Here is a 13,395-nt window from a genome sequence, read left to right as displayed (position 1 = left end):
GCAATGCCACCGGGGTCTGCCCCACACACTGAGGCTGTGAAGGATGTAACATGGCACTGGAGACCCCCATCTTTCCTTTGTGACAGCAAACTCCTTTTTTTAAACCCTGTAATTGCCACTGACTCCTCTAGACCTCTACTCCATCTCTTTGGGGCGGTAGGATTGCAGAGGAGGCTTGGCAGGAGGCTGTCTGCCTCATCCCTTGCAGGCTGAGGGAGTGAAGGATAAAGAGTTTGGGAGGACAGGTGCCACAGATGATTCCGGGGATGCCAGGTGGCCTGGAAGCATCAGTCCCAAACATTGTTGGCATTAGCTGGTGCTGAGTGTGTTCCAGGCTGTGGGATTCTCCCAGTGTACAGGTGTTGCCCTCTCCACAGTACCAGCAGCTGGACCATTTCTTTTTGTAATGGCAATCAAAACTAACAGCTTCCATCAAGGACCAGCACTCCCCTGCCCTGTGCTGGCTGTTCCAGGTGCTGGCACTGCAAGCTCACACAATTTCTCTCACAGCAGACTTGGAGCCCCATCCAAACATTGTCATTTCACCAGGTGGATGGAGTGCTTGTCTTGAGTTCTGAGACACAGAACTGTACCCAGGACCACTCCAGCAAGAGCTGGAGAGGCCATTCCCATGTGTCTTTATTTCCACCATTAAGAAAGGGGCCATTTGAAACATTTGGGTGCTGGCATGAGCAAATAAAGCAGAGAGCCCAACAGCAAATCAGATCAGAAGCCCTTTGAGCTCTTGAGACAAGCCCAGGCTTCAGCACTACATAAAAAATTGTTCTTTGAAAGACACTGATGAAAGTCAGAACTCTCCACAAGTTCAATGAGCTGCTCCTTTGCCTTACAGAACATTGGCAAGAAGATGTCGTGCCAACAGTTCATAGCAAACCTGGATGGGCTGAACGATGGGAAGGATTTTGCCAAGGATTTGCTGAAGGTAATGTGATAGAAATAGACAGTGGGATACTGTCATTATTACTGCAGTGCCACCTAGTCCTGCTGGGACACCCTGAGCCCTTCAATCAGCATTTTTCAGTTGTTTCAGGAGAATTGTCACCCCCATGAATGTCTCTGCTAACTTGCAGTGAGCCAAAATAGGTCTGTTCCCTGGTGGTGTTTTGTCCAGATTTGTGGCATACCTGCCCTCAGAACCTACCAGGGGCCCATTTCCCCTAGCATTTCAGTTCCAAAGCAAGGTACTCCCCACCCCAAAACACAACCATCCAGCCCCAAAACTTTTCTTAGCCTCCACTACCACATTGCTGAAATGCAATGTTCCAGCACACCCAGTGCAGTACCATGGGATCTGGTTCGTGTGCCAAAGGCAGTAATTTCTCCTGCCACGTGGTTTAGCAGCACTACTGCTCTCTGCACCTGCTGCAGGTCCTGCAGCCTGACCTGCATTTCACTGTATGGAAGGAGGTTGGAATGAGAGGTGCCACATCCGGGGTGTCACATCATGTCTGGGGTGACATCCCCATCTCCCAGGAGACCTCACCCTATCCCTACCCCTCTGTATGGTCAGGATGACTTCCACATTCTGCTCTGCTAGCCCATTCCTGCTTCTTTTCCAGTGCCTCAGGGAAGCCACTGCAATTGTGCACAGAAGGAGCTGGAAGAGCTGATTCCAAGGTCATTCATCCCTCCCCTCCTACTGAGCTCAAGCCTCCCCTGTAATTTTACCTAGTTAAGACATTGAAGGTGTCATGGCATATTTCAGAGTCTTCTACCTCTGTGTGTAGGCCAGGATTCACTCAGAACTAGGTACAGCACCCAGAATGAGTCAAAACCATCATATTGAGGCTCCTGAGCAGGGCTGGCTGCCAGAGCCCTCTGCTGCTGCTGTGTCCAGCCCAATTCCCAGCATGGCACACACAAAGAAGGGGTCCAGCGGGACAGCAGCCAGCCTGCTCAGTGGGAAATGCTTCTCCAGGACAGTTCAGCAGGGAAAGGATCTCCAAGAACACAGGGTGTGGAGGAGGAGATGTCTCCACAAGCAGACACAGCTAATTCCATGTTCTTTTTTCAGACACTGTATAACTCCATCAAGAATGAGAAGCTGGAGTGGGCCATGTAAGTATAAGCTGAGCATGAAAGGGATTGTGAGTCTTTCCAAGTAGCTGGCAGGTCCTAAGTCATGTTTTCAATCCCAGAATATTTCCTGCCAAGCCCTTAAGTGCTGAAGTCCCTCTGCAGACAGACAAATGGAGTTTATTTATGGCTTAGACACAAAGGCAGTTGGGAAGGTTGGTGACAGTCTGTGGATCCATGACCTAAAGGAAGGGAATGCCCTCTTTGTTTACTATTACACTTGTAAAATGCTGGTTCCTCTCCCGGTGCTTCAGAAGTCTTTGCACAAGCAAAGATCTGGGGTTATTTTGGTCATTGAGACTTTCCATCTCTCCCACGTGTTTGTTTTTCTGGAAATAGTATCAGAGAATCACTTAGAAATGAAGAGTCCTTGTGATATCTCTAGTTCAGCTTCCTCCTCAAATTATGGTCATCACTGAATTCAGACCAGGGTGCTCAGAGCTTTGTTCAATTTGATCCTGAAACCCTCCAAGGATGGGGAACCCACAGCCTCTCTGGATTCACAAACCAATACTTTATTTTTATGAGAGTGGCATTTTCTCTTGTCTCTGTTGTTTTGATTCCTGCCCACTGTCTCCTGTCCTTGTGCCATGCACCACAGTGAGGAGCCCAGCTCTGTCCTCTCAATAACCCCTCAGAGAGGCTGCCCTGAGCTCCCCCAAAGCCATCTCTTCTGCAGGGTGAACAAGTTCAATTCTCTCAGCTGTTCTTACATCGCAAGTGCTCCAGCCCCCAGGTTTCTTTTGGCTGAAGTCTCCCACCTTGCTGATGCCCCGCGCTGTGCTGGGGCCGGCAGTGTTTGCTGTATCACGAGGGGATGCAGGAGTGCAGAGCAGGCCATCACTTCTCTTCGCCTCCTCACTGTGCCGCTGTTACACAGCCCAGGATGCTCCTGCCCTCTGCTCCTGCCGGGACACACCGGCTGCTCCTGCTGCTCCTGCTGCTCCTGCTCATCACCCAGAGCCCCAGTGCAGCACTCGGGTGCTCCTGGCCCTCACAGCGGTGACCTTGTACCCCTCTTATTGATGCCATCCACAAGTTTGATGAGATCATCATTTGTTACCTTGAAAGGAGCCTGGAAACAGCTGGCAGGGTGGGCAGGGTCACACAGCACCTTCCTCAGTCCTCCTTTCCCTGCTCTGCCACTCAGAGCACAGGCCAGGATCATCAGCGAGGTCCCCAACTCCAGTGTCTCTCGAGGGGTCGCCCGTGGCAGACCTGAGCTCTTAAGCTGGCACAGGGGACATTCGTCCCCTCTCTCCTCAGTCTTAGACCTCTCATGTCTCCGGACAGAGCAGGACCTCTTGTGCCATCACCTGCTCTCTTCCTCACATTGCCCTGACCAAACAGAGCATCAGGAGCGGGCTGGATCCTCCCTCCGTGTCTCCCTGCGTGACAGTGACGCGGCGGGGCCATCGCGCCTGGCTCTGTCGCGAGAGGGAGCTGCGGGCTGCGCTATGGAAGGGCAGCTCAGCAGGAGCCCGGGATGCGGGCTGCGTTACACAACCCCGCCCGCCAGCACTGCCCCTGCTCGGCCACTGCCCGGGAATGTCACCCTGCGGGTCCTGGGCATGTCACCCTGCTCGGGCCCATCCCGGGGATGTCACCCTGCCGCAGGGGTCCCGAGGATGTCACTCTGCCCGGGCACATCCCAGGGATGTCATCGTGCCATGGGGGTCCCGGGGATGTCACCCTGTTTGGGCACGTTGTAGGGATGTCACTGTGCCGTGGAGGTCCTGTGGATGTCACCCTGCTCGAGCACATCCCGGGGATGTCACCCTGCCAGTGATGTCACCCTGCTGGGGTTCCAGGGATGTCACCCTGCCGGGGATGTCACCCTGCTGGGGTCCCGGGGATGTCACCCTGCTGGGGTTCCAGGGATGTCACCCTGCTGGGGTTCCAGGGATGTCACCCTGCTGGGGTCCTGATGCCGGGGGGCAGCTCCAGTCAGAGGCGTCCAGATCCCTGCTGCCTTTCTTCACCCACCCACCTCACTGTATCCCTACATCCCTTCACTCATCCCAGGAGCCTGGGGCTTGTCTTGCTGCAGAGTGTCCTGCTGGGCTGCAGGCTCAGAGCCCTCAGCTCCTCTGCAGGGGGACAGATGCCCCCTGACATGGGGGACCTGGCTTAGGGACTCCCTGGCACAGGGTACCTGGTTTTCTGTCAGAAACCTGGCACTGAGTCAAACCTTGCACAGCCAGGACCCTCTTCTCTCTGCTGGCCTCTGCCTTTTGTCCTTGTCCATCCCAGGGAGGGAGATGCCCTTGCCCACAGATCCCACTAGACAGGCAGGTATGTGACCAACAGCAAGGGGCACAGAGGGGTGCAGCCCAAACACCTGAGCCCCCCTAACTCCCCAGGCAGGAACAGTATCTGGGCTCTGCCTGAGCCCCAGGACTCCTGTGGGAGCTGAGGGCTGAGAAATCATCCTTCTCTTCCAAGAGGTGTCTGATGTTTGGCCATCTGCTTGCTGTAGGTGAGGAATTGTGTTTTCCTGCTCACATCCCAGCCCGTGGATTCACTGAGGGTCAGTCCTCAGCTGAGCTCTGGCCCCAGTCTGATCTGTAGCCTGAGGTGACCACTCATCCCATTTAGACACTGACAGGGCAAAAAAGCCCTGTTTGCTCTTTCTCCCTCATGTCCCAGAGACACTGGGAACTATCACTTCCCATACAAGTTCTGCTTTCTTTGTGCCAGAGTAGGTCCATCTCCCAAATGTCTGCAGATCTTCTGTTCCTCAGAGATGCAGAGGACATTCCTAAAGGTACTTAACTGTCCTGGAGGCCCCAGGCATTGACTCTCAGCAGCTGAGGAATGCTGGTAATACCTTGGTTTTCAGCAAAAATCCTCCTTAAGCTCTGGCTTTAGGGCACTGAATTGAAGGCTTTTCCTGTGAAATATTTGCAGCATGGGATGTCTGCAGTTTCTTGGTGTTCAGACAAGCACCCAGTCCCTTACCTGTTCTGAGTGACCTCACGGTGGGACCACTGGGACAGTGACCTGCCACCCACACTCCCCCCAGCCCAGACCACCACTATTGGCACTCTCTGTGTTATGGTCCCGACATCTCCTTCCTTTTCCTTTCTCTGACCAGCCCTGTAAATAAAAACTCTAAACCCAAAGCAAATGGGGGTGCTTTGCCTGGTGACCAAACCCACATCCCCTCCTCTGAGTCTGTTCTCTGGTTCTGTTTCCAAGTGACGAGGACGAGCTGAGGAAGTCGCTCTCGGAGCTGGTAGATGACAAATTCGGAGCCAGCGCCAAGAAAGTGACCAGGATTGTTGACAGCAGCAACCCCTTCCTGGACATCCCCCAGGCCCTGAACGCTGTCACCTACAAGCACGGCGTCCTCACCCGCAAAACCCACGCAGACATGGATGGCAAGAGAAGTATGTGACCCGGGACAGGGACAGGGACAGGGACAGGGACAGGGACAGGAGGGGTGTCCCAGGCAGTCCCAGAGCCTTGCCCTGGCTCTCCTGGTGAAGGCATTCCCTCACCACACCCCAGGCAACACAGGAAAGATCCCACAAGTGCTAGGATGGAGGAAAAGGAGGGTGTTTTGTGGCATTGTAGATAGGAGTGCTTTCAGGAAGCCTCAGTGTTCCCTTCTCACTGCCAAGGAATCTAACCCAGACAGACCTGGTCTTCCATCCCCCAAATCCCAGTCTCTGAGCACTGGGGGAAAGCTGGTTCCTCAGCAGCTGTCCCCTCCAGCCCTGACCCTGGGGCCAGTCTGGTCTGCCAAGCTTTGCTCCTGTCCATGTCCTGCCATGTGCTGGCTGAGCTACAGAACAGCCCATAGCTCTGCTACCAGCACATGGCATTACAGGAAAGGTAAAGGTATCTGGGAGCTGTTAATGAGCAGAGGTTAATTAAACCTTGGGTAATTCCTTTTGCTAATTGATATGATTGGCCCAGTCACTGCAGCTGATTAAAAAGTCTTGAGTGGAGATTACCACCAAAGGCTTCCCTTGCTTCCAGCACCTTCTGAATAGCCCATGCTTGGAGGATCAGCTATCTGGTGGGATGTGGGTGGCTCCCCTCACCTCCCACCTCTCTCCAGCTTCTGCCAAGCTCTCTGTCCCCAAGCCCATCAAGGTGGTAATGCTCCCTCCTCAGGGGAGCAGAAGGTGCCTTATCCAGCAGCTCAATTCCAAGCTGAGGAGCTCAAGGAATGTCGCTGCTCTCCAAGGAACATGAACCTGGGTTTGGAGGAGCAGAGATTCCCAGGTGTCCACTGGTAGTCCTGTATCAGCTCATGTCAGGCTCTGACCTGCTTGTGTTCCTGCTGGAGGCTGCAGAGCCCAGCCACTGTCCCTCAAACACCTGTCCCTGCTCACAAACCACTGGTGAGCAACAGCCTGGAGGTCTGGGAGCTCTGGGCATCAGCAAGTGCCTCTGGTGGGTCAGGAGAAGGGCTGGGTTTGCCTGGAAGGTCAAGCAGCACTGGCAGACATGTACAATCAAATATTCTTCCTTTTTTAGCTCCCAGAGGAAGAAGAGGTTGGAAGAAATTTTATGCTGTGCTTAAGGGGACCGTCCTTTATTTACAAAAGGTAACCACGGGGGACTCCCCCCTTTGCTGTCTCCAGAGCAGTCATGCAGCCACACACCCAGGTAGAGGTGAATCCATGTCCTAACTCATGCATGGACATCGACAGAGCTCCTCCAGAAACCAGAGCTGGAGGATGCTCTCATCTTTGGTGGTGGTGTTCATGCTCAGGGCACTATTCACAGCCTCAAAGGGAACTCTGGAGGAGGAAGCATGAAAGAGGAAACACAGATTTCTGCAGAAGGATCCCAGCAAGTAGGAGCTCTTGGGAAGGGTGAATGAACAGATTATATGGAAGAGGTGAAATAGGATGTTGGGGAGAAATGAAATAGGAAGGTGAAGCGGTGGAGCATCTGACCAGTCTATCCTGCCTGTAGTTTTATTTGCTGGCGTAGATCTGATTAGGCACAGGAAGCCAGCTGATGTATATCTCTGGGTTTCACTAAAGCTTTTGATACTGTCCTCACAGGATCCTTCTGGACAGAATGTCCAGGACACAGCTGGATAAACTCATCCTGTGGTGTTGAGCACTTGGCTCATGGGTTGGGCACAAAGGGTGACAGTGACTGGGGTGACATCAGACTGGTCACCTGTCACTAGTGGGGTTCCACAGGGCTCCATCCTCTGCCATGTGCTCTTCAACAGCTTCATAAATGACTTGGGCACAGGACTCAAGGGAATACTGAGTAAGTTTGCAGGCAATCCTAAACTGAGGGGAGCTGTTGAGTCCCTCAAAGGAAAGGCCCTGCAGAGAGACCCTGACAAATGAGGAGCCCAGGCAATCCTGACTGTATGGAGTTTAACAAAGGCAGTGCTGGATTCTGCACCTGGGACAGGGTAATCCTGGATGCACACACAGACTGGGGAATGAGAGGCTGGAGAGCAGCTGTGGAAGGGGACCTGGGAGTCCTGGTTGGTGGCCAGTTGAATAGGAATCAGCAGTGCCCTGGCAGCCAGGAGGGACATCTGTGCCCTGAGGACATCAGGCCCAGCATTTCAATAAGGCTCTCAGGCTGGGATTGTTGGGGTGTCCTGTGCAGGGCCAGGAGCTGGAGTTGGTGGTCTTTGAGGGTCCCTTCCAGCTCAGAAGATTCTGTGATTCCATGGTTCTGTGCTAAAAATTTATATTCTTCAGGACCTTGATAACCTGGCTCCTTCCATGGGCTGTCAAGTGACACTTGGTGCCTCTCTCCATCTCTGTTCATTGTGTAGCCTCCTCCAGTCAACACAAGTGTAATTCCCAGGTCCTTGTGGGACACAAAGTCACCATGGAATAGCTTCCCTGAATGCTCTAACATTCAGCTCTCTGGCACTTGGATGCTTGCAGGATTTGCTGGAAAGTTTTGTGAGGAGACTGGATAGGGGCTCACTTGAATGTCAGTGTGAGGCAGCCCAGGATGCCAGATGTTCATCATCAACATAACCCACTGAACTAGTCTGAGCTACCTGAGCAGCACATGCTGTGCAGTAACCCACTGAACTCACCTTGCTGGAGCAGCACTCCCCGTGGGTAGATGCTCCTGCCTCTTGCAGCATTATCTCCACAGCAATGAGAGCAAACAAACAGTGGATTATATAAGAGAGGCAGGAAGGTCCTGGGGGCAGCAGGAGTTATGACTCAGAGCTTGTAGCACACCTCCATGCCTCTCGTGTTTCACCAGGTCCTGTGGCACACGTCAAAGGCCAGCAGAAATCTGGCAGCAGTGGATCCTCACTCCCAGTGTGGGTTGCTCTTGGCCCAGTGGTGTTTTTGCAGCTGTGCCACTCTCTCCTGCACTTTAGGGAAGCTGCAGCACACGGGGGAGCCCAGATCTCCTCCAGCCCTCTAAATGTGGTGTTCTTCAAGCCAGCAGCACTCTGCTCACCCCTCAGTCCTTGTCTCATTTCACATCTTCACATGGAGTCCACCAGAGTCCTCATGCTGACCCGTGGGTTACACATGAGGATTTAAGTTGTGCAGAGTTACCATCAGCATTTCACTTTTTCTGCAGGGGAAAAAAAAAAGACTTTTCAACTATCACAGAACCATTTGGATCTAAATGAATTTTCTACCAAGGGCTTCTCTTGGGATGAGTCTGCTGTGAGGGTGTTGTATATTGAGAATGAAATACCCTTTCAGAATGGAATTTTCTTCCCTGGCAGCAGAAGGAGCTGTGAAGCCAACACTGAATGTCATTGCTGGGGCAGAGGGGCTGGGGGTTCTCTGCTGTGCAAGGCCTGCAGCAGTAACCACTCATTAACAAAGTTCATTATGTTTGTCTGAGGTGTTCAGGATTTAAAAAGAGAGCAAGGATGAGGCTGACGTGGCAGTGAAAAGATCAGTGCTCTTATCTCAGTGACCTTCAGGATCAAATGGTTCAGAGACTGAGGGCTTTCTTTATGGACAAGGACTGCAGGAACAAACCAGCCAAGATTTGGCTGTGATATGAAAGTGTCTGATAAAGAAGAGCCATGACTGATATGTAATTAGCAGGAGGGACCAGAATTGCCAAGGATGCCCCAAGGAAGTAGCATTTGGAACAACAACAAAAATAAACCGAAGGAATGTTTGGGCAAAGGATTTGGGGAAAGAGGGGTTTCTTACTCCTGAGCTGCTGCCAGACTGAACTGTAATCCTCTCCAGGGAATTCCTTGGGCTTGGCTATAGACAGCGTCTGTCAGGCTTGCAGAGACAGGACAAAAGGATGAGAACACGAAGACAAAGTCCTTGCCCTGTCACTTGCAAACATTCCCAGCACAACAACAGAGAGTGGATAAACATCCACCTGCCCCGTGGATCCTTGGTGTCATTTCTTGCCTTCAGGGGGGGTTTGCAGAACAAAGGAATTGCACAGTACAGGAAGGAAGTGGTGTGCCAGCCTCCCAAACTCTCAGCAGAAGACAACTGCAGATAAACATAAGGTAGAACCTTGGCTGAGCATAAATCAGCGCGATGGGATTCTCTGATGGGAAGACAGAGAAAGGAACTGCTTCCAGAAGCACCTGATGTCATGGAGCACAGGTTCAGCTTGTCCCACTTTTCTGCTCAGACCAAATGAAGGATCTAGGCTTTAGTAGTAAATTCATGTAAGTTGAACAGGAAACTCCATTTGGTTTTGAGGAGCACGTTGAGTATAAATAAGACTGAGAGGTAGAGGGAAGGTGGGAGGAAGGAGGGGCTGGGTAGGTGGGTGTTTAAAAAGGAGGAATGGCCAGATACAGAGAGAGGTGGACATAGCACAGGCAGAAGGGTGGGTGGACAGGTAGAAGTCAGTCTGACAGAAGCAATTTAGGCAGCAGCCATAAGCCTGATGAAGAGATGTCACATGTCATTGGCTTGCTGGTGTTAATTGCTGGATCAGCGTGTTCCAGCACAGTCTGCTGAAGCAATTGCTTGATCCCCTAAAGGGATGCAGCAGAGTCTGGAGGATGAAATGCAGGCTTGGGAGCAGGGCACACCTCTCCTGTGCACTAATCTGCTATGGGCACTGACTCATTCCATGGCCTTTGGCAACTTACTTCACCTCTGTGAAATGGGGATAATAACCCTTAATCACCACACACAGAGGGGAGTTAAGAAAAATGATGGAGAGCTATAAAGCATGAGGTGCTTTTAGACAGAAGTGCTTGAAAGGGTGCAGGTCTTCCCACAGGTCCTGTCCCCAGCCAGGAAGGGGTTCCCAGCAAGCCCTGAGCCACAGGTGCTGTCCCATGCAGGCAGACCCTTGCCAGGTGCTCTAAGGCTGAAAAGGGCACAGGGGTTCATTTTCCTGATTGAATGTTTGTTTAGGATGGTGGATGTGAGGTGAAGAAAAAAAAGAAGAGGAAAAGCCACTCACAAGCCAGAGCAGGAGGAATATCTGTCAGTCCATGTCCACATTCCCAGCACTGCCCAGGGCTGGCTCTGAGGCCAGAGGAGAGGGCAGCAGAACTGATACACTGGGCTCTCCCACCGCATCCAGGTGCCCTACAAAGGCAGGCACAAGAGCTTTTGTCTTTTCTTGGCAAAACAAGCTTTGAGATTAGTTGTGGATCTGCTCACAGGGGTAGGCAGCAGGGGACAGTGACACAAAGGCACCAGGATCTCCCAGCATTATCAGTCAAATGTGCCATTGTGACCACCTGGCATTGGGATGAGGTCCTGGAAGAGCCATCCCAAGCAGGGAGCCTCCAGCACTGCTCGCTCCTGTGAACAGCAAGGCAGAGAGAACCTGCTTCATTCAGCCTCACCTTGATTTACTGGGCCCAGCATTAGAAAAAGAAGATTGGATTTTTCCTTCCACCAGCATTGATGCCTGAGAGCCTGAAATCCATGGAGGCAATACTTGATGATTCCATTCAAGATGAGGACCTGCATTAGTCAAAGCACTCAGCAGCTGTGGCAGCTTCCTCTTGTCACACACCATTAAGCTGGGCTCGTTTTCACTGTATTTTCAGAAAGCTTATTTTGAAATAAGAGATCATGGGCAGCACAGCCAGATTTATTCAAATCCAGAGAGCTTCAGCCTCTGAAAAATATCTCAAAATGAAACTCTCTATAATACATAAAGCCGGAGCAGCAATGTCTTCCTCAAGCAAATATTTCTCTTGCAGTGGGGTAATACATTAGGTCTTCACAAGGCAAAGCATTTGTTTTTCTTTGCGGAAAAGGCTGACAGCCCATTCCTCTGACTACTGAAATCACCACAAAGGCAAGGTCATCTGTACTGCCCACCTGAGTGTCTCCCCAAGCACAGGATGCCTGCAGCATCCAGCCTTCCTCTGCTGGAAAGCCAGGGCTTTTCTCTGGGATTCACCATCCCCAGGATCCTGTGCCACACACTTGTGGGTGGGCCCATGGCACTTTTTTGTACCAGGCCAAGTTTCATTTGATGATGAACATAGTATGGCAACCAATCTCCTCCTGGACAGGATGAGTGCTTTGAAAAATTGAGGGGAAAAAAGACTTCAGAAAGATCAGGAGCAAGAGCTGGGTGAGCCACATCCATGGGCTGGGGACTGCTGGTCCTCAGTGCTCTCAAGGGCAGCAGAGGGGAAACCTTTCTGCCCCTACAGCAGAGAGCAGTCCCACTGCCCAGGGTTACCATCCCAGAGGCTGCAGCACAGCTTTTCCCTGAACAGCTGCATTTGTACCACTGGGACATGGGAACCAGAAAACAATCATCTTTTTGCAAATCTGCACAACAGTTCTGGCTTGGAAGCTAAGGAAGGCTTGGGATGTATAGACCATCATCACCAGACAGACCTGCCCTGGTGCTGACAGCCCAGGGCAGTCAAGGAAAGTGAAATATAGAGCACATTAATCCTCTAGCTCTGTAATCATCAGGGCAAGGCAGGGCCTTCCAGGGACACCCTGTCCTGGCATGGCCTCTAACATGCCTGGGGTGGTGGTTTGCTTTAGCCAGGGCCAGGTTCTTCCACCAGACTCTTTTTTCACTATCCATGCATCCATCTGTCCATCCCTGCCATCCCACCATCCAACTGGTTGAGCTGGCAAGGGTGCAGAGTGGGAGGCAGGATGCTGCATTAGGTCACTGGGAAAGTAAAAGGGTAAACAGAGGATTGACTGAACATTTTTTCCTAAAAAGTGCTGTGCCAAGATCATCATTTCAGAGTCCCATGTTTGGTATTTTCTACCTTTTTATAAAATATAAATACATGTAGCTACTGCTGCATTCCCTACTTGTGTGAAGTGGAGAAAGTAAAGCAGGAATACAGGGAATGCTGCTGCAATTTGCAAGTACCAGGCTAATGAATTACAGGGGAGACCATGCCAAAGGAGCATGTGCACTAAAGGGAGACCAAAGCTGGCTCAGGGGGCCACTCTCAGACTGGCAAGTGCCCATCAGGCCCCTCACCTGTACGGAGGTGCACTGGCTGCAGGGGTGCTGCTGCTCCAGGGCAGCCTTCCTCCACACAAAGCTGTAGTGATCGATCAAGGAGGAAAGGGTTTAAACTGAAAGAGGGGAAATTCAGGTAGATATAAGGAAACAATTTTCCCTGTGAGGGTAGAAGCTGTGGTTGCCCCTTCCCTGGAAGTGTCCAAAGGCAGGCTGGATGGGGCTTGGAGCAGCCTGGGATAGAGGAAGGTGTCCCTGCCCATGGCTGGGGGTTGGAATGGGGTGAGCTTTGAGGTCCTTTCCAGCCCAAACCATTCTATGAGTCTGTGAAGATGCAGCACCAGAGCAGGTGCTCGTTGATATCCTCTGCTGATTGGGAGTTGCATCCTGGTTTGAGCTCTGCTCCGTGGGGGAAGCTCTGCAGAAACCTGGCCCTGCTTTGTGCCTCCCCACAAAGCCTCAGGCATGTGCTGTGTTAGAAATAACTATTGATAATTATGTTTAAAACTTTCATCTCCTTCTTTACATCTTCCCAGTGAACTTAATGATGGAAGCAGTTGCCAGATGTTAATTATTATCATTATCAGCTCCTAGCATTTACTGTACAAAGCAGTGCTTTTCCTGGTCTCGGCACTCTGTGATTATAGCACAGGGAGAAAGGCAGGTTCATTAAAGCATCCCACAAATGTTAGTGTTGACATTATCCAATTAACGTTCCTCTTCACAGGATGAATATAAACCTGACAAAGACCTCTCTGAAGTGGATCTGAAGAACGCCATCCGTGTGCACCACGCCTTAGCCACAAAAGCCTCTGACTACAGCAAGAAGTCCAACGTGCTCAAGCTGAAGACAGCAGACTGGAGAGTCTTCCTCTTCCAGGCCCCGTGAGTGCCAGCCCTCCCTGCAGTGCCTGGGTGGGC

The 13,395-nt window shown here is 51.7% G+C and overlaps 1 protein-coding gene across 1 annotated transcript in view; it reads left to right on the top strand.

Moving 5' to 3' along the window:
* Positions 1–13,395, top strand: part of PSD2 (pleckstrin and Sec7 domain containing 2) — a 34,867-nt gene that overhangs the window by 15,626 nt on the left and 5,846 nt on the right. Inside the window, exons 7-11 of the mRNA XM_018915656.3 lie at positions 854–943; positions 2,036–2,079; positions 5,299–5,489; positions 6,589–6,659; positions 13,202–13,359. Coding sequence (XP_018771201.2) covers positions 854–943; positions 2,036–2,079; positions 5,299–5,489; positions 6,589–6,659; positions 13,202–13,359 — 554 coding nt within the window. The remainder of the gene's footprint in view (positions 1–853; positions 944–2,035; positions 2,080–5,298; positions 5,490–6,588; positions 6,660–13,201; positions 13,360–13,395) is intronic.

Source organism: Serinus canaria, chromosome 13 (genome assembly GCF_022539315.1).
Source record: "Serinus canaria isolate serCan28SL12 chromosome 13, serCan2020, whole genome shotgun sequence".
Lineage (NCBI taxonomy): Eukaryota > Metazoa > Chordata > Aves > Passeriformes > Fringillidae > Serinus > Serinus canaria.
The sequence above is the reverse complement of the archived record's forward strand: the minus strand, read 5'-3'. Positions and strand labels throughout refer to the sequence as shown.